The sequence below is a fragment of the Cervus canadensis genome, chromosome 10 (assembly GCF_019320065.1).
Source record: "Cervus canadensis isolate Bull #8, Minnesota chromosome 10, ASM1932006v1, whole genome shotgun sequence".
Taxonomy (NCBI): Eukaryota; Metazoa; Chordata; class Mammalia; order Artiodactyla; family Cervidae; genus Cervus; species Cervus canadensis.
In genome coordinates this window covers 7286537-7307292 of record NC_057395.1, presented here as the reverse complement: position 1 = coordinate 7307292, position 20756 = coordinate 7286537, and the positions used below count along the sequence as shown (strand labels likewise).

At 43.8% G+C, this 20756-nt stretch overlaps 1 protein-coding gene across 1 annotated transcript in view; it reads left to right on the top strand.

Moving 5' to 3' along the window:
- Positions 1–129: 129 nt before the first annotated feature.
- Positions 130–20756, top strand: part of ITIH2 (inter-alpha-trypsin inhibitor heavy chain 2) — a 30850-nt gene continuing 10223 nt past the window's right edge. The window contains exons 1-14 of the mRNA XM_043480190.1: positions 130–359; positions 2456–2530; positions 4390–4422; positions 6501–6670; positions 8388–8492; positions 9358–9520; positions 10902–11009; positions 11641–11769; positions 12070–12186; positions 14837–15005; positions 15965–16090; positions 16767–16948; positions 17923–18108; positions 18473–18612. Of these exons, the coding sequence (XP_043336125.1) occupies positions 273–359; positions 2456–2530; positions 4390–4422; positions 6501–6670; positions 8388–8492; positions 9358–9520; positions 10902–11009; positions 11641–11769; positions 12070–12186; positions 14837–15005; positions 15965–16090; positions 16767–16948; positions 17923–18108; positions 18473–18612 (1790 nt within the window). The 5' untranslated portion in view covers positions 130–272. The remainder of the gene's footprint in view (positions 360–2455; positions 2531–4389; positions 4423–6500; positions 6671–8387; positions 8493–9357; positions 9521–10901; positions 11010–11640; positions 11770–12069; positions 12187–14836; positions 15006–15964; positions 16091–16766; positions 16949–17922; positions 18109–18472; positions 18613–20756) is intronic.

Genomic DNA, 20756 nt, shown 5'->3' with positions numbered 1-20756 from the left:
GTCCATCTGACCCTGACGTACTCTCACAGCCCAGGGACTGCCTCTGGCTTGGCTGTTTGAATAACCTCTGGGCATCCGATCCACCCCCAGAGCTTAAGTTTGAACTCCAGAACAAATATTTGTCCTGTTTGGAGCAAAGTTTGAGAGCTCTCTTCTCTTTTCTTCTTTTTAAAGCTCAACCGTACTGCTCTGCTGTCCCGCTGATCGTGGTTCAGGGGACACTGGGCTCCTCCCCAGAACCCCCGCCTGAGAGCTGGGCAGAGGCACCCGGCATGATGAAGGGGCTCATGTGCTTTTTCCTCTGCTTCTTCCTTTCTGAATCGAGAGGCTTTGAAATCCCCACCAATGGACTTTCAGAAGTAAGTACTTCCAGAAAACTCTTTGCTGTAGGCCCCCTGTGTGTTTGGTGAATAGAGTGTTGTGTTAGCCGCTTAGTCATGTCAGACTCTCAGCGACCCCATGGACCGTGGCCCACCAGCCTCCTCTGTCCATGGGATTCTCCACGCAAGAATCCTGGAGTGGGTAGCCATTCCCTTCTCCAGGGGATTTTCCCGACCCAGGGATTGAACCCGGGTCTCCTGCATTGCGGGTGAATTCTTTACCATCTGAGCCACCAGGGAAGCCTGTTACCTGTTGCTGTTCAAGGACTGTATCCTGTAAGGGTTGAAAATCTATTATAAAGTTCATCTGAGTAGAAGTGTTCACTGTTAAAATTACTTGGATGTGTATTTACCCTTTAAAGCATTAATGGGCTTTTCATGAGAATTGAGTTCATGGGCTGGCCCCATAGTGTAGCATTTATGGAGCAGAGCCACCCCTGCTTATCTCAGAAACTGGGGATGTTAATTGATCTGATCCAAAAGATGGTTATAAGGTTTAAGTGACATTCCTAAACTACCCAGCACAGTGTGAACCTGAGCAAGAACTTGATAATTATTAGCTCTCATAACTATTATTATGAAATACCATTATTACTCTTTTACATAGAGTATAAGAAAAGTCATTTTCAAAGCACTCTGGTTGAGGGACTTCCCCGACTCACTGGAAAAGACCCTGATGCTGGGAAAGATTGAAGGCAAAAGGAGAAAGGGGCAGCAGAGGATGAGATGGTTGAATGGCACCACTGACTCAATGGACATAAATTTCAGCAAACTCTGGGAGATAGTGAAAGACAGGGAAGCCTGGCATGCTGCAGTCCATGTGGTCGCAGAGTCGGACATGACTCAGTGACTGAACAACAAACAGCTGATGATCCAGTGGCTAAGATTCCGAGCTCCCAATGCATGCGCCCTGGGTTCAACCCCTGGTCAAGGAACTAGATCTTTCATGCCGCAACTAAGACCCAGAACAGCCAAAAAATTAAAACGGACAGTTGTTTGTCATACCGAAGTGAACAATGATTTCCAAGTTAAGGGCATTTAATGTTCCTGTTAAAGGGGAAGATGGATGAGGCAGTGGGCAGAGTATAGGAGTTATTCCCAAGGAGCTCAAGGTCTTCCCTTCAGACCCTTGATCACCCTCAGTGTGATGAAAGTCTTGGAATGAAAGTCATAGAAGAGCTATTCTGATACTAGAAAAGCCACATGTATTCTGGGAATATCCTGGAAGATGCAGCGGCTTGTGATACTTACATGGTGGATTATGTACACAAATGCCAAAGAACAAGATGGCATATTTGCAAGAAAAAAAAAAAAATCACTCTGCCTGCCTAGAAATTATCATATTTTCCAACACTTTGGAAACCACCAGAGTGTGTTGGAAGCCTCACTGATGGAGCCAGGAATTGGAGGCAAGATTTCCAAAGGTGCTTGTGCTTTTTCAGCCACTTACTGGTACTCCTTTCATACTGACATTTCTAACATCTTATTAGACACTTCTGATGCTGCCAAGATCTACGCAACACTTCCCCCAGGTACCTCCCTGTCATTGGTCACTGTCATCTTCAGGCAAAGTGAAAATCGAATTCCCGCATCCACCAAGTTTGGAGATATTAACTCCTAGTTACTCATCTCTGAGATATAACCGGCAAACAAATAGATGAAAGAAATCATTGCAACAGTCAGAGAAAACAACTTTGGCTACCAAAGGGAAAAGAGAAGAGGGATAAATTAGGGGTTTGGGATTAACAGATACACAGCACTATCTATCAAATACACAACAAGGACCTACTGTATAGCATAGGAACTATATTCAATATATTGTAATATTCAACCTATAATGGAAAAGAATCTGAAAAAGAGTAGATATATGTGTGTGTATATAACTGAATCACTTTGGTGCACACCTGAAACATTGTAAATCAGCTATCAATTTTTTTTTAAAAAGACATTATATGAAAAAATGAGATTGCACAGAAATATAGAAAACAAGACAAAATAAAATACTAAATACTTTTTGCCTGTCACCAGCGGCCTTTTTTTCATTGATGGAAATAAACATCCTGATTTGTTTTAAGTTTGCAGACTATGGAGACCATGTGGAGTTGGCTCCAGGCAAATTCCAGTTTGTGCCAGAGAATCGGAGGTATCAGGTACAGTAAACCTCAGTTCCAAAAGGGAAAAGAAGTGAAAGAGATCATGAATGAAAAAATAAGAAAAGGACTGAGATGCTTTTTGCTACATTTTCTCAAGAGCTTGTTTTTCTTAGAAGTAAAGAATCCAGTAGTAGTGTACTCGGGAGAAACACAGTTCAGCTGAAATGGAGGGAAACCTCCACATGATTGTCCATCTCCAAATGCAGTGGTCATGTTGTTTGCTTAAACAATACGTGGCTGCGTGTTGTCTTCAAAGCTTAAGCTTATGGGATGGTTTTACTGTCATATATGGAAGAATTTCCTCCTAGGGGGACATTTTTGGTGGCTTCCTCGTGGGGCCACACATGCTCCCCCACTGGTCAAGGCCACTACTGTCTTGGGGAGCCGCTCAGAGAGCACAGGGAACCTAGCCACGCTGGAGGCCGTCTCCAGTTGTTAAGATTTCACCTTCCAGTGCAGGGCATGTGGGTTCAATCCCTGGTCTGGGAGCTAAGACCCCACATGCCTTGTGGCCAAAAAACCTAAATATAATACAGAGGAATATTATAACAAATTCAATAAAGGCTTTAAAAGTGGTCCATATCAAAAAGATTTAAGAGAAAAAAAAGAAACCCCATAGGTAGACCCTCATGTCAGGGTCTTCATCTAGAAGACAGAACTTAAAGAGCTGTTGAGAATTGCATTCAAAGATCTGAAAAAGACCCACAGACATAGAAAACAAACTCATAGTCACCAAAGAGAAAAGGGGAAGAGGGATAAGTTAGGAGGTTGGGATTAACAGATACACACCACTGTATATAAAATAGATAACCAGGAATTCCCTGACTGTCTACTGGTTAGGATGCTCTTCTTCCACTGCAAGGGGTACGGGTTCAATCCCTTGTTGGGGAACTAAGTAAGATCCTGAAAGCCGTGCAGCATGGCCAAAAAAGAAAATAGATAACCAAGAACTTATATAGCACAGAGAAACATGCTCAGTGTTTTGTAATAACCTATAACGGAAAATAATCTGACAAAAGATAGATAATGTAGAAATAACTGAATCACTTTACTGTACATCTGAAACTAACACAACACTGTAAATCAACCATGCTTCCATTAGAAAAAAAAAAAGTCCAAAAGAAGGCAACCGTTGGCCTTACTATGTCATATAACACCCCCTAAAATTTCAGCTCATTCCAAAGCAGGCAAGCTAAGCTCTACTAACCCACATCTCAGTTATTACTTTAAAATCCATCTGACATTAAATGCTCACCCATTGCTCTAAAGCCAGCCCACTTTCCATGCCACAGGACAGTCATTCATGTGGATAAATCTCTAAGAATGGCAGTTAGAATACAGAATTTTCCATCTGCCAATTACCATGTTTAACTCAGGGGCTACGCCAAGGAGAAGATGCACGCTTTTCAGCTCCCATGTGGCTGCGTCTAATGGAAGAGACAGACATGCTTTCCCACTGTCTGGGTTTGAAGGAAGGAATTCTGCTGCTATGAAAAGACTCAGACAAACATGTTTTTATTTGAATTAATGAGGTGGTTTTTACAGGATAAAGGTGATCTGTGCTACTCAGCATGAGCTCAATTGAATATTTTCATTTAAAAACATTGGTTTTAACATTGTATCAGAGAATGATGGGCATGCCACCAAAAGACAGCTGAGACACTTACTCACAGAAGCACACCAAGGGGAAACTAGCATTCAAGAATATTTGATAGTTATGTCTTGGTTCCAGTGAATGAATCAGAGCTCAGTATGGAAGGAGAAAATATTTCTTGACTGAGAGAAAACAGTTTTTGCCCTCAAGGTAATAAGCAACACGCTTCTGAAGAATGATTTTATCCAACTTCCTTTCACAGAGAAGTATTTCTGGACAATCTGGAGAAGGGATGGTAAGTGTACTTTGATTTTGTTAAAAATTGATGCCTGAATGACTTTTCTGTTACCTATTATCAAGAAATCAATACGGCTGCCTCCTTTGTCTTCGCACCAAGAGCGTTTACCTGACTTTCGAAATACCTGTTTGCCCAATTCTGTTTGGGAAGTGTGTCTAAAATTCAGCATGAGAGGGTGGAGTGTGTAAGCAACCAGGAGAGATGTCCCCAGGAGCTGAAAATGTTCCTTTTCTTTACTTTGGCAAGTTTTGCCAACAGCACAGGTTTGTTTTTGGTTGTTTGTTTTTTTTTTTTGGAATAAAAACTATATATTGATTCCAACATAATGGTCTTGATTTAAAATAGGACACCTAACAGCTTTAGTGAGTGTGGAAAAGGCACTCTTGAACATGAAGTGGCCCAATTCCCTGAGCGGTTTGGTGTATTGTAAGTCCCCTACATACAAACAAGCCCCATTCCAAGAGTGAGTTTGTACGTCCAACAAAGTTAACCTAAGTACACAACCAACGCAATCAGCTACATGTGGCTGTACTGTAATAGGTTTAGAATACTTTTCACACAAATAATACATTAAAAAAACTGACACAAAAAATTAAGAACGTTTTTAATCGGACAGTACAGTACCTTGAGAAGTACAGTAGTATGGTACAACGGCTGGCATGCAGGGACTGGCATGGCGTGAGCAGGACAGAGGGGTTACTGATGGAGGAGGGAGAGGAGGTGGGAGATGGTACGGCTGGAGGGTCGTCAGCAACAGTAGGCAGAGGGAAGCTGCAGCTTCACTCATGTCTGGTATTGATGGCACACGTTCTGGTTCCTTGCTGGAACCAGATGCTCGTTCGCATCTTTGAAAGTTTGTAGCTGCACCTTGAAGGTCCGTATGTATGTAGGGGACTTACTGTAGTTCCTCCTGTGGCAGGAAGACATCAAGAGGAAATTTGTTTCCTTGGCTTTGTGGTCTGAACAGTCAGCAGCTGTGAGAAGCTCTGGGTTAAGGGGGAGGACGGACAAACAGCTGAGCCTGGGTTTTATCTTAGCTTGAGGTGAGCTGGATGTTAACAAGTTGGAAGATTTCATCTTGGGTGACGAAGTTTGGGGAAAATTACACCTAGTATTGAAATAAGTAAAACGCTTCACTGCCACAATCCTGGCAGTTTAGAGGCACCTCCTAAAAGATGCGTGTTTTCAGTGCTTTGTCTTTGAGCATATGGATACTGGAACTGCCTTAAATCGGTAGAGAAGGGTTGGGAGCCGGGTCCAGAGTGCTGGACCAGTCACCGCATCAAAATGCCCTCTGCAAGATGTTCTGTTCTTTACTCACGTCCATCAGCATTCTCAAGCGTGCGTGCTAAGTCGCTTCAGTCGTGTCCAACTCTTTGCAACCCCATGGACTGTAGCCCGTCAGGCTCCTCTGTCCACAGGATTCTCCAGGCAAGAGTACTGGAGTGGGTAGCCATTCTCTTCTCCAGGAGATCTTCCCGACCCAGATCGAACCTGGGTCTCCTGAATTACAGGCAGGTTCTTTACCATCTGAGCCACCAGGGAAGCCTAGCACTCCTGTTCAAACTATATGTCATGGTTTGTTTTAACTTGGGAAACAACAGGATGACTGGGAAAAGGTGAAATTGCAGTAGATGAGGTTCAAGAAGGTAGGTAGCAGCATGGGGCTTTGGGGACCACCTGTGTGTTCCGCCCCACTGTACCCCTGGAAATGCCTGGGTCCCCCTTCTACACTGCACACCGGCATCCTTTCCTGCCCTCTGGCCCTGTATTCAGAGTTATTTCCTGCCCTTTCATAATCCAGTCTTGCTTCCCCACAACCATTTCCTCCTCATATTCTAACTTGCAGAATCATTGTTAATAGACTCACAGCGCTAGAGAGGCATCTCAAGATTTCTTAAAATAAGAGCAAGATTCTGCCTGCAGGATATCCCAAGAATTTAGGAGAATGCTTAGTAAAAGCTGAGTTATATACTTAATGATGCCTTAGAATTCTTTGTACTGTTATCATCAAATATGCAAAGAAGTTCTATCATTTTTCTCCAAGTACAGTTGTCTTTTCTTGCCGATTTCAGGAAGATGTTGATCAAGTGACTCTTTATAGTTATAAAGTCCAGTCTACTATTACTTCTCGAGTGGCCAACACTGTTATCCAGACCAAAGTGGTGAACCACTCTCCAGAGCCTCAAAATGTCGTGTTTGATGTGCAGATTCCCAAAGGAGCCTTCATCTCCAACTTCTCCATGTGAGTAACTCCCTCTCAGAACCAGAAACTGGATCTGCTCTGCTCACAGAATCAAACCCCTCCCAGAGTGGACCTTTAGTGCCTCAATGCCTCGTGGCTCCATACCCAGCATCTTTGTTGTGGTTTAATTGCTAAGTTTTATCTGACTCTCTGCTACCCTGTGCACTGTAGCCCACCAGGCTCCTTTGTCCATGGGATTTTTCAGGCAAGAATACTGGAGCAGGTTGCATTTCCTCCTCCAGGGGATCTTTCTGAACTAAGGACTGAACCCAAGTTTCCTGCATTGGCAAGTGAATTGTTTACTACGTAAATCACCAGGGAAGCTGAGAGAGGACCTTGGTGGTCAGCAATTCCAGGGGTTCTCGCTTGCTGTGGACCCACTGGACATTGAGTCATCTTGGGTGGGACCCAATAGTTTGCTTCTGTTCAGAGTAACAGAATTTGCAAAGGATTTGCTTTTCTTTTCTAATGAGTGAAAGCATTCTTGAGCCTGTCTCTATGGCAGTATCTCCCACTTCCTTAGGGAGAGGCCATATGTTCTATTTTGCTTCAAAAACTCTAATCAGACTGCTCTGACTAATCATTGTTGGGACAGATTAGGTGACAGCAAGAGAAGATTAAGGTAGTAGAGACAGAGATGACAAGAGAGGACAGAGGTCCCCCAGGGAGATGTTAGAAAGAGAAACACAAACTTGGCATGGGTCGATCAGCACTTTTCTCCGTCTTTCTTGGCTCTTTTCCACCCTCAAAGGATCCTTAATACGTGGAAGAATGGTCTTACAAACCATGTCAGCCAGAGAGCTAGTGGTTTATCAACCATAGCCCCAGGCGCATTTGTCATTCCAAAGGGCTGCACCGAACAACCCTTAATCCAAACAGTAAACCTGGAAAATGAAGAAACATTTTTAAACATTTTGCCTTGGCGTATAGTTGACCTACAATGTTGTGTTAGTTTCAGGTGTATAGCAAAGTGATCCAGTTACACGGCTACATATGTCCATTCTTTTGCAGATCCTTTCCCCATGTAGGTTATTAAAGAATATTGAGTAGAGTTCCCTGTGCTATACAGTAGGTCATTGTTGCTTATTTTATATATAGTGGTATGTGTGTGTTAATCCCAAACTCCTAATTTATCACTTCCCCTTCACATTTCCCCTTTGGTTAACCACATGTTTGTTTTCGAAGTCCGTTTCTGTTTTGTAAATAAGTTCATTTGTATCAATTTGGGGGGGGATTCCACATATTATGTGATGTTTGTCTTTCTCTGACTTACTTCACTTAGTTTGATTATTTCTGAGTCCATCCATATTGCTGCAAATGGCATTGTTTCGTTCTTTTTTATGGCTGAGTAGCATTCCAGTGTGTGTATGCACCACATCTTCTTTAGCCATTCCTCTGTGGGTGGACACTTAGGTTGCTTCCGTGTCTTGGCTGTTGTAAATAGTGCTGCTGTGAACACTGGGGAAGAAGCATCTTAAACACAAGTAACAATATGGGAGAGAAGGCTTCTAGTACAGGAGCCTACCTCATCTATCTTAAATCACACTGTCAGATAAAGGAACTCCGTTTATGAAACATGCAAATGTCTCTCTACTTGAAGGTTCTTTCCAGGTGCAAAATGATAAATAATTCATTATGTCCACCAGGTTGGGCTGTTGGCTCGTTTGTTCGTTGTGCTTTTATTCAGACCATCTGTGGCCCCTGTGTCATTTTTTAGGACTGTGGATGGCACGACTTTTACTAGTTCTATTAAGGAGAAAACCGTGGGCCGAGCCCTCTACGCTCAGGCGAGAGCGAAAGGCAAGACGGCAGGACTGGTGAGGTAAGGGCAGGGTCCCCATCCATTGCTGCCTGTGCTCAAGGCCGTTCCCTCCATGGCAGATCAGCCCCAGGAAGGCAGAGAAGCTCGTCCTTCTCTGCTACGTCACTTCTTTGTGGTACTTCCCTGATCCCACACGATCCGATTACCCATAATCTCACCTTGCTTGTTTACCATTTAAATGTCTTAAAAATCACTGACTGTTTCTCCTAAGGCTCAAATCACCCTCATTTGACAGCCCTGCTGTTTTCTCTTTAAAACCATAAACACTTCCAAGTTGAGTGATCACATTGGACTTGGTGCGTACGGGAATAAATAAGGCATTAGTGCTGGAAATACATATGCAATTTGAAATAATAGATGTCTTCTTTGTGAAGACTTTTAAAAATGTAAAGAATCCCTAGAATGAGTCTTACCAGCAGCAGGGGAAAGGTGTGCTGTCCTTCGGATCATCTAAACTGAGATTGAGTTCTGACCGTACAGCTGACTCGCATGTGATCTCAAGTGGATTCCTTACCCTTTATGAACCTCATTTGTCATCACTTGCTAAATGAAGGTCTTGGTGTCAAGTTGACACACAATGATATGTGTCAAGTTCCTGGCATGTAATAGAGGATCAATAACCAGTAGCTCTTTGCAGATGACACTCAGATCTGTAAGAAGCTCTGCAGGAAAAAAGATCAGGTAGGAGAGGGGAGGGGAATTCCAGGCTACTGGAAGGAAATTGACCTAGAAGTTGCTGTTATCTCTACTGGACCTACCGTTCGTTCTCCTAAGCAATGAGCAGGTGGCTAGCCCAGGGCATCCTGGACACCCTCTGTGTAGATTCTACATGTGCTGACCTATGTGGGCGGGCTCGCATCTTTAGGAGCAGAGCTCTCGACATGGAGGACTTCAAGACTGAAGTAAGCATCGCCCCCGGAGCAAAGGTGCAGTTTGAACTTCATTACCAGGAAGTAAAGTGGAGGAAGCTGGGGTCCTACGAGCACAGACTCCACCTGCAGCCAGGACGACTGGCCAAGCATCTGGAGGTGAGCTGGGTCCCCATCTGTGCTTTCTGTTCGTCTTCTCTTCGTGGTGTTCCACGCCATGTGACACTGCAGGACAGGGCGGTGTACGGAAATTGACTCTGGGTTTGGAGTAAGGAAGTGCCGCTTCCTTACACGTTTCAAGCCTAGCTCATCTCCTTATTTGCTGAGTCAATTTCCTGTAGCTGCTGTAGCAGATGATTGCACACAGGGGCCTTATGACAACAGAGATGTCTTCTTACACAGTTCTGGGGCGGGGATGGCAGTCAAGGTGTTGGCCAGGCTCTTGGGGAGGGTCTGTCCCTTGCCGCTTCTGTGGTCTGGAAGCTGCTGGCATTCCTTGGCTTGTGGCCTCGTGGCCCTTCATTCTGACCTGTGCCTCCCTGGTCACATCGCCTTCCTCTCTGAGTGTCTCAAATCCCCCTCTGCTCCTATAAGAACATTTGTCATTGGATTTCGGGCCCACCGGGTGGTTCAGGATGATCACATCTCAAGATCCTTTACTGTATCCGCAAAGATTCTTTTCCCAAATCAGGTAGCAGTTTCAGCTTCCAAAGATTTAATGCAGACGTGCCTCTGTTGGGGGGTGGGGGTGGGGGAACATTCAGCCCTCTACACTGACCTTCCAACTAATGCCGAGCCTCAATTTTCTCATCTGTGAAGAGAGTCCCATAACATTTCTTAGATTCCTTGGTTCCAAGTGTGATGAGCTTTTGGAAATAGGTGGCCAATAATAGGTCAGCGAAGGTTGAGTTCACTGTCTGTGTCTGCTCCACAGTCCCCCCATTGCACCCCAACTCTCATCACCTGGAGAGCAGTGCCTGTGCAGGGCAGCTTGAACTCACTTCTGCTGTAGTCTTCACCTCTTGCCTTGAGAACTGAGCTGCTCTTTTCTTGGCTCGAAACTTGTTAACATCATGTGAACATTTGTGTAAGAGGCAGAGGAGGACCGGCTGGAAGAAACCCAGGGAAGAACACAATTCACCTGGTCTCTGTTTGACACAGACGAGGGTGAAGCACACACGTTGTAAATTGTCCATAGACGAAGAAGATTCAAGGGGATGAATGGATCATGTAAGATTTTCTTATAAATAAGAGTGGAACGGCATGGGATGGAGTAGAAGAAGGAGAATTAAATTCCAGAGAAATAAAGCAATAGAAAGGGAGCCCTGACTTGCCCAGAGGGTCTTTAAGCCTCCCTGGTGAGATGCATCATATCACACAGGATTTAAAGAACTTGCAGAAGGGATGGTGAAGCCATGACAGGTCATCTTTGGGAGAGCCTGGAGGTGAAAAGAGCAGAGGACTTAGAATTGATAATCGTACTTCTTGCTCAAAGTCTTGAAAGATGTTTTAATGCCTTAAGTAACTTTTCCACTTCTAGGTAGATGTGTGGATTATTGAACCTCAAGGACTAAGATCTCTTCATGTTCTGGACACATTTGATGGGCATTTTGACGGCGTTCCCATTGTATCTAAAGGACACCAGAAGGTACCACAAGCAGTGATGTGACGGAGTCTGAGTGGCCACTGGTTTGCGGGTTTTCCTCTCCTTCTCGGCTCTAGGGGATGGAAAAGTTGTCAGGTGCTGAGCTCAAGGAACTGTGATCCCTGAGCAAAGTCTAGGGCCCCCCACAGGACATACAGAACAAAACCAATTGTTTCATTGCATTGTGACCAGTGTCTGTCCATTCTGAAGCCCATTTTCCCCAAGTCACCCACTGAACCGGTTGCTAAAACACAGTTTTCACATAATATATAGAGAATTTTCCTTTATCACTGCAAGAGATACTCAGCTTAATTCTTTCCGCCTTAATGGCCAATAGTAACCACCTTTGGAGGAGTCAAAGTCCTTTAAGAACTTTTTGCCAACTCTTTCTAGAGCTGGTGGCCATTTCTTCCATGGGGTGGGGGTGAGGGGGAGGGAGGAATTCTTCGAATCTCTTGTAAAGGACTGAAGCCTGGCCCACAGCACTGAAGGCTGCGAGATGCCCCTCTGATAGGACCACTGATGCTGCTTGGGTGCAGAGTGGCCCTGGACCTTCACCTGTGTGCGTGGGAAGGTGTTCCCCCCAGACAGGGAGCAGGCAGAGACCGGGCTCTGACACCATTGCTCTTTCCAGGCACACGTTGCCTTCAAGCCCACGGTAGCACAACAGAGAAAATGCCTCAACTGCTCCGAGACGATGGTCGATGGTGACCTGGTGGTGATGTATGATGTGAACAGAGAGGAGAAGGTTGGGGAACTTCAGGTGGGTGCAAACAACTCTCAGGGGCCAGCCCTGCCTGAGCCAAAGATCTGTTTCTTGTTGAATAAACCCCCAGGGAAATGCCCTGGGAGGTAAACTGTGGAGAGGCTGGGCCCTTTCAGAAAAGGACAGAGAGGGCACAGGAAGAAAGGAGAGATGGACGTAGCCAAGCTTCTGTTCTTTACGGCCATCCTGCCTCCTGCTCGCCGTGGTCTCCGCTCCCCTCTCAGTCCCCAGACCCCCATCCTCCTACATGCCAAACACTGGTAATGGTTCGGCTCACACATATGTCCTGTTTTTCAGGTATTTAATGGATATTTTGTCCACTTCTTTGCTCCTGAGAACATGGACCCAATTCCCAAAAACATCCTGTTTGTCATCGACGTTAGTGGCTCAATGTGGGGGATTAAAATGAAACAAGTGAGTAGCCGTGGGTTGCAGTGGTACCCAGGACACCCTGCCTTCTCTGATCTCCTCAGGATGGTGCAGTTGTTGGAGGCCCCTTCCCCCTAGAGCTAGTCTTAGTTCAGGCTGCTCACAAAGTAACACAGGCTGGGTGACCTCTAAACAGGAGAAATTTATCTCAAAACCCGCCTTTTTGAAAAATTTTGCTGCCGTATAACCTCTTCTCACTCTGCTCAGGCTTCTGCTTCATAGTCCTTTGGTTCTCCTGCATGACATTTTAGACTAATATCTTGCCATTGTGCATGAATAACTTTGAAAACGTTTAATGCACAGTTTTTCTAATTATGTTGTAATTCCTTGAGGGTGATCATTCGGTCTCATGTCTTCCAGTTTGGAGTTCTGCATAGGCTCCTTCAGTGTTAATGGTGTAGGTGCAATTGTGATCAAGGACATCCTTTATTTTCCTCATCAATCCACCCATTCAACCAGTTTGAACCAACCAATGACTCTCCATTCATTCAGCAATCATTTATGACCACCCAAGTGTTCACTGCTGTTCTAGGATCCTAAAGACGGAAAAGACTTGGCTCTGCCTACCTATCACCAGGTTCTCAGCAGTGGCACTTGCGACATTCGGGGCTGATGAATCCTGTGTCGTGGGGACCACACTGAAGATTGTAGGATGTTTAGCAACATCTGTTCACTAGATGCCATGGGACTCACCCTCCTGGTCATGACAATCAAAGATGTCTACAGAGGGCTTCCCTGGTGGTCCAGTGGCTAAGAATGGCTAAGAATTGGCCCTACAGTGCAGGAGACATGGGTTCGATCCCTGATCTGGGAAGATCCCACATGCCGCGAGGCAGCTAACCTGCAAACTGCAGCTAGAGAAAGCCTGCACACAGCAACAAACACACAGCACAGCCAAAAATAAATAAGTAAAATTCAAAATAAAGAAAAGAATGAGAAAGAAGGTGGTCTTCTCCCCCTCCACACTTACAAAAGTGTCTTCAGACATTGCCACATGTCCCCTGGGGAGAAAATTATCCTCATTTGAGAACCACTGCCCTAATGCAACAGTTTATTTGTTCCTTCCTTCCCTCATTTAACAAGTATTTATTAAGCACCTGTCTTGCGTCAGGCACTTAGCTCATCACTGAAGTTTGAGATGACTGTTACACGCCCTGTGGACATGACACATCAAGCAGGCTATTGGCTCTGCAAGTCTGGTGTTCAGAAGTGAGGAATTGAGTGAGATATGCACTTAGGAGCCACCAGTGTGTAGAAGGTACTCATAACAGTGAGACCAGGTGAGAACACCAAGGGGGAAGTGTAGATAAGAGAAGAAAACAAAGAGTGCGGCTTACACTATCCCAGTAACTAGGATAATTTGGGGAGAAGAGGAGGAATCAGCAAAGAAGACTAAGCCAGCAACTCTTGTGGCCCAGGGGCTAAGACTCCGTGGTCCCAGTGCAGGTGACTGGGGTTCGATCCCTGGTCAGGGAACTATATCCTGCCCGCTGCAACTAACGAGCCCACGTGCTGCAGTGAAGACCTAAGATTCCACGTGCTGCAGCTGATACTCAGTGCAGCCGAAATAATCTATACATTGAAGAAGAAAAAGCAGCCAATGAGAGGAGGAGAAAACCAAGAGCGTCCGAGGTTCTGGAAGAAGATGAGGAAGTTGTATGAGGACAGCAATGTGACCAGTTGGTCCAAATGCTGCTCAGATTGGGTCTGATGGGATGAGAAGAGTCCATTGGATTTAGCAACAGCCTTGATGAGCACAGTTTCAGTGGAGGGATGATGGTGAAAACCTGAACAGAGTGGGCTTCAGAGAGAACAGGAAAAGAAGATTTGGAGACAGTTTGCTTACAATTCTTTCAAGGAATTTTATTGCAAAGGGAAACAGAGAAATGGGGGAAATGGGTACATTCAAGGTTTCTAAAGGCATGAGAAATTATGGCGTTATTGTATGTATGGAGATGTACCAATAGAGTGAAATGTATGATGCAGGAGAGGCAGGGGACAGACGCCAGAGCCACGCCTTTCAGTAGATAAGAGAGAGCCCAACCTAGCTCACCAGCGGATGGATTTGCATTAGGCAGAAATGCTTCTCCTAGTTCTGCATTACCAGGCATCAGGGAAAAGTGTATGGGCACAGATCCTGGCAGGGGGTGAGGTTTATGGTGACAGGGGTTGTAGAAATCTTCTGATGACTTCCATTTCTCAGTGAAGTAGGATTCCAGGTCATTAGCTGAGACAGGAAGAGGGAGGTGTTGGTGGTTTGAAGAGGAAGCAGATGAGAAGCAGGAATTAATGCGTGAGAAGGCTGAGTAGAGGGATTTGAGAAATACATTTGATTTTCAGGCACCACAAGGGGGACATCTGAGGCTCAGGATTCTCAGTATAAAGTCAGGCGGGTGAGACTGGTCACACATGACAAAACAAGACAGTAAAACTTTCAGTATCAAAATGCAGACAATACATGTTCGGACAGACTAGGAGACTGTTAGATCTGTGTTGACAGAGGCGGATTTATGAGGTTTGTGGGAGAACCATAGCTTGAGCCAGTGCTTAAAATGATGAATGATTGGGCTTCCTCATTTCTTCTTAGGTTTAGAGAGTATGTAGTAAGACCCTTCTCCATTCTCTCTCGAAATAGACGGTGGAAGCAATGAAGACCATTTTGGATGACCTTCGAACTGAAGACCATTTCTCTGTGGTTGATTTCAACCACAATGTTCGAACCTGGAGAAACGATTTAGTCTCAGCTACTAAAACACAGGTTGCAGATGCCAAGAATTACATTGAGAAAATCCAGCCCAGTGGAGGTGAGTGGGTTTAGCCTAAAGCCCAGTGAGAGACTCCCACAGGATTCAGTGGAGTCCTGAGAAATATGAGAATCAGTTGAGAAATATGATTCCTTACCCCAGTGGCCTTTGCCTTAATAATACATTTATTATTAAACAATGCATACTAAGTGCGTGGTGAAAGCATAATGCATACCCCATCCCCCACACATTTTTAACCATTCTGTCCTCAGAAAACGGTGTCAGTAAGTGACACTAGCTTTCTTATGACTCACAGAGTAAGAAAGACAAATACCATGTGATATCACTAAAATATGACATAAATGAACTTATCTAAGAAACGGACTCAGACATACAGATGAGACTTGTGGTTGCCAAGGGGAAGCGGGGTGGGGCAGGGATGGATTGAGAGTTTGGCATTAACAGATGCTAACTGTTTTCTATAGAATGGATAAACAAGGCCTACTACTGTATAGCACAGGGAACTATCTTCAATATCCTGTGATAAGCCATAATGGAAAAGAACACAAAAAAGAATGTATATTATATATATATGTAACTGAATTTCTTTGCTTTACAGCAGAAATTAACACAACATTGTATGTCAGCTAAACTTCAATTTAAAAAGGGGGGAAAAACACATAGAATAACACATAATTGTCTGCAGAACAGCATCCAAATAGGTCAAGGGCTGAATAAGTAACTTCACGTTGGTGGTTAATAAAATGACTGGTGCTTTGAAAGGGTTACTTCATCTCTAAAGGAACTGTTCACTATTAATACAAAGTGAATATTTTACTCCACTGGGGGATCTGGACCAGTCTGGGCAAAATTTGGAAAGCAGTTGAATGATTTGGATACTGAATGAACTACATGTAAGTCATCACCAGACAGATGAACCTGGGCTCAAGGCAAGAGGTGGTTGTTTCTGTGGAAACTCAGAGTATATAACAGACCAGCACATTCTCTGGCTTTCCCAGGCACAAATATCAACGAAGCCCTGTTGCGGGCCATCTTTATTTTGAATGAAGCCAATAACTTGGGAATGTTGGACCCCAACTCTGTCTCGCTGATCATCTTGGTGTCTGATGGGGATCCAACAGTAGGTAAGAACCCCTTCCATTTTAGTGATACATATTTTTCCTGTTGTTTCTTGGGAACGTGATTGGCTTAAAATGGGAACTCGAGTGGCATTTGCCTGAGTGTCCAAACCAGCTTGGGCTTCCCAAATGGCATAGTGGTATAGAATCCGCCTGTCAATTCAGGAGATGCAAGAGACACAAGTTCAATGTCTGGATTGGGAAGATCCCCTGGACCAGGAAATGGCAAACCCACTCTAGTATTCTTGCCTGGGAAATCCCATGGACAGAGGAGGCTGGCGGGCTACAGTCTGGGGGTTTGCAAAGAGTCGGACGCAACTTAACAACTGAGCATACAGCACTAAACCAGTTTAAACCCGTGCTTCCTAAAAGAAGAGTTCGTTTGACCCTGAAACACTCACCCCACTTAAAACAACCTCTAGATGTTTGGGAGGGGGATGCTGAATGCCTCAGCTTCACCTCCACAATCTGGGAACACTTGCATTTGAATTTGAGTCTATGCTAGGAGGATTGCTGATAGATACATACTAGTGCAGTGTCTTATCTCCTCAATGTAGCTACGTCGAAGCGTAAGTGCATTTTTAATTTGGACGAATTTTGCCAAACTGCCTTCCATGGATGTTCCCAAAATTTTGTGCCATTGCCTCCTCATTCCTTTCCTTCCTGTCCACATCAACTTTAGGTGAACTGAAACTGTCAAAAATCCAGAAGAATGTGAAGCAGAACATACAAGACAACATCTCCTTGTTCAGTTTGGGGATAGGATTTGATGTGGACTATGACTTTTTGAAGAGACTCTCCAATGACAACCGTGGGATCGCACAAAGGATTTACGGAAACCAGGACACTTCTGTCCAACTCAAGGTGACTTTGTTTTCTGTTCCTTTTTTGGTCATTGTTCCACTTGAAATCATTCAGCTAGCAATATCTGATGCCTAAAAGAAGATGGCTGAATTCAAGTAAAAATTGTCATTATTTCAGCTGTGTTAGTTCCTTTCTCATGCACCCCACCCCGACTTGTATATCTGCTGTAACAGTGAGATGAGAGGCAGTTGATGGGTACCAAGGTCCCTAGTCCCTGAACATGTCTTGGGAAGCACCATCAAAGTTTCTTGAATCTTCTCCAGTCCCGCTACTTGTCAAGAGAACTGTTCTTCCTTGAAAGTACATTGGCATTGGGACTTCCCTGGTAGTCCAGGGGTTAAGACTGTACTTTCAATGAAAGGGGTGCAAGTTCAATCCCTAGTTGGGCAACTAACCTACATGCCAAGAAAATTTTTTTTAAAAAAAGGAAAAGTATATTGGCATCTTGGAAATCAACGTTTTATAATGCAACACAAAGCCAACTATAGCCTGTTTGTTTCCTTAAATATAAAGGATATGTATGCATCACTTGTTTATTTTGACTAAATGGACCAAAAAAAGATTAAGGAAAGGAAGAATATATTTTACCCTACCCTCTGTTGGTACCAAGTACCATGTATCAATAGGAGGTACTGTATATAAACCTGGGGACAGGTAAGAGACAGGTTCTAATTTAGGGATATCCACCCAGATGACTTATCTTATTATGAGTGTCCATGAGCTTTTCATGCTCGTCATAACAGAAAGAAAAAGTGCTGGGCTCTTGAACCAAGAGTAATCTTCTTCACAAGCCCTGGTCGTCTCTATTTCAGATCATGTAATAACTATGAGAATTTTCCATAGCTTTCCACAGAGATCTTGGAAGAATACTAAGCACCTGAAGAATCTCAGAGAAAAATGCTTCAGATTTGTAACGTGGTGTGAAAATAATGATTTCTCTGTTTCTTTCTTTTTTTTTTTTTAATGAATTGTAGAAATTCTACAACCAGGTCTCAACTCCCTTGCTCCGGAATGTTCAGTTTAACTATCCCCAAACGTCAGTCACAGACGTCACTCAGAACAGTTTCCATAACTATTTTGGAGGCTCAGAGATCGTGGTGGCTGGAAAAGTGGACCCTAAGAAATTGGGGCAGTTACAGAGCATTATCACGGCAACTTCGGTACTTTTGCTTATCTGCTAATTCTAAAAATATTCATTATCTCCTGGGTACATCTTGTATATTAATAGGCTGATAGCAGAATTCCAAGAATCACTTAGGTAGAATAAAAGCAAAAAGTGAAAAGGAAGTTCCTGAGAACACCTGTGCCATCTTCCCAACTATGGTGTAAATCCTTACCTCTTTCTTCTGAAACCCAAGCCCAGAGCCCAGAGGTTGGCACTTACTTCCTCTTGTGTGTTCTTTTGGATCATTTTGCCTCCCCCTGCAAGTTGCCTGCTACCCTGACTCACTCACAGTAGGTCCTTTAGAAAATGTGAACTGCTTAACTACAGTTCCACTCCCCTGGTGTCCTTCCATCGTCTAGGCCAACGCAGAGTTAGTCTTGGAAACCCTGGCTGAGATGGATGGCTTGGAGGATTTTCTATCCAAGGACAAGCATGCAGATCCTGATTTCACCAGGAAATTGTGGGCCTATCTGACCATCAACCAACTTCTAGCTGAACGGTAAGAAGACCATATGCCACAGGGATTTGCGAAAGGTTAGCCGAGGTTACTTGACGTCACAGTCAAAAAAGAGTTTGGAACCAAGAAAGGCAGCAAATTATTTCAGGGTTTGGAGTATTCATTTCCACTGGTTTCAAGCACTTTGGGGGCTTCCCAGATGGCACTTGTTGTAAAGAACTCACGTGCAAATGCAGGAGACATAAGAGACGTGGGTTTGATCTCTGGGTTGGCAACCCACTCCAGTATTTTTGCCTGGAGAATCCCATGGACAGAGGAGCCTGGCAGGCTACAGTCCATAGAGTTACAAAGAATCGGACACGACTGAAGTAACTTGGCATGCATGCATGCAAGCACTTTTAACTAAAGCGGGGTTCACTCTCTTTTTTCTTGATGGATAACAAGCATACAGTAAAGCGTGTGATGTGTATTCATTTAAATGTACAGTTTAATGAATTTTAACTACGTCACCCATGTCATCAGTACTGGGTCCAGTTTCAGAGCACTTCTTTCATCTCTGATTCTCCTTCATTCTTCTTCACACTCAACACCTACCTCTTGCCCTGAGTAGAAGTCACTCTTCTGACACCTGTCGCTATTAGTTGTCTATGACAAAATTTCTTACAGTGATACAAACTGTATTCTTTTGTTTCTGGCTTCTTGCACTCCATATGATGTCTGTGAGGTTCATCCATCTCATTGCAGTGGGTATCATGAATTCATTTGCATGAATTCATTGCATAGTTAATGTCCAAAGAGAAATTTAAGGTTATTGCAATTCTGATATCACCTAAGGACTTCCTATAGATATTGTTTCATCTCTGGCTTCTCAGCTGACTGGTGTTTAAATGCTCCAATACAAAAACTATGTTTCTAGAGAAATGTATGTTTCTTTGACCACCATCAGGATTATGGGGTGGGGTTGGGGTCGGTCTTTGGTGAGGAAAGTGACTGCTCCTCAGCCCCTCCACCTATTTGATCAGATTCTTGGGAAGGGGGAGCAGATTGGTCTGAATGAATTTGGGCAAAATGAAATATAGAGGTATAACTATACTCAAAAAATCCATGATGTCAATAAGATTATAAAACAGACACAAGATTGTAAACTGTGGCTTTAGAGTGAGTGAGCAATGTCTCCTCCCCTTTAGAAAGGCAACTGGGTAATTTAAAGGGATATAGCAAATTGGTGCTGAAGTTAAACATTGATTTTTAAAAAAAAACGATCCCTTAAATCAGTGGTTGCCAGCACATGGGGAGCAGGAAGGATGCATGGGGGGTGGGGGTTAGGACCGTGAAACTACTCTGCTTGACACTGTAATGATGGATACCTGTTGTGATACATTGGTCCAAGCCCACTGAATGTACAGCACAAGCATGACCCCTGATGTCGGCTGTGGACTTTGGGTGATGATGACGTGTAGATGTAGATGTATTGATTTGACACATGTACCACTTCTCATGGGAGACGCTGAGAAGGGGGAGGCTATCGCGTGGGGGAGGGGCAGGGAGTAGATATAAAATCTCTATGTTCTGCTCAGTTTCACTGTGAGTATGAAACTGCTCTGAAAAATAGTCTGGATGTGTGGTCACCAAGGGGGATTGAGTGGGGTGGGGAACAGAGGAGGAGTTTGGGAGGTGGGGGCTAGCAAATGTAACCTGTTCCATGTAGAATGGATAAACAACAAGGGCCTACTGTCTGGCACAGAGAACTATATTCAGTATCCTATAATAAACCATCATGGAAAAGAATACTTTAAAAAAGAATGTAAATGTATATATATGTGTGTATATATGTATGTGTAACTGAATCACTTTCCTGTACAGCAGAAATTAACACAACATTGTAAAGCAATTATACTCCAGTTAAAAAGTACATTAAAAAAGAGTAAAAATGACTAATTTCCAGAAAACTCAAAAAAAAAAAAAAAAGACTCTCCTAAGGACAACAAAAAAACATATATTTTTGTTGTTATTGCTAATTTAATGAGGAACATTCATAAAAATAAATTTCAGATCCATCAAAAAAAAGAAAATAACAATGTAAATCAACTGTACTTCATTAAAAAGAAAATAATAATCATAATCCGTTTAAAAAGTTCCAAGAGAGAGGCTCAAAAGGGAGGGGATATATATATATTAATATCATT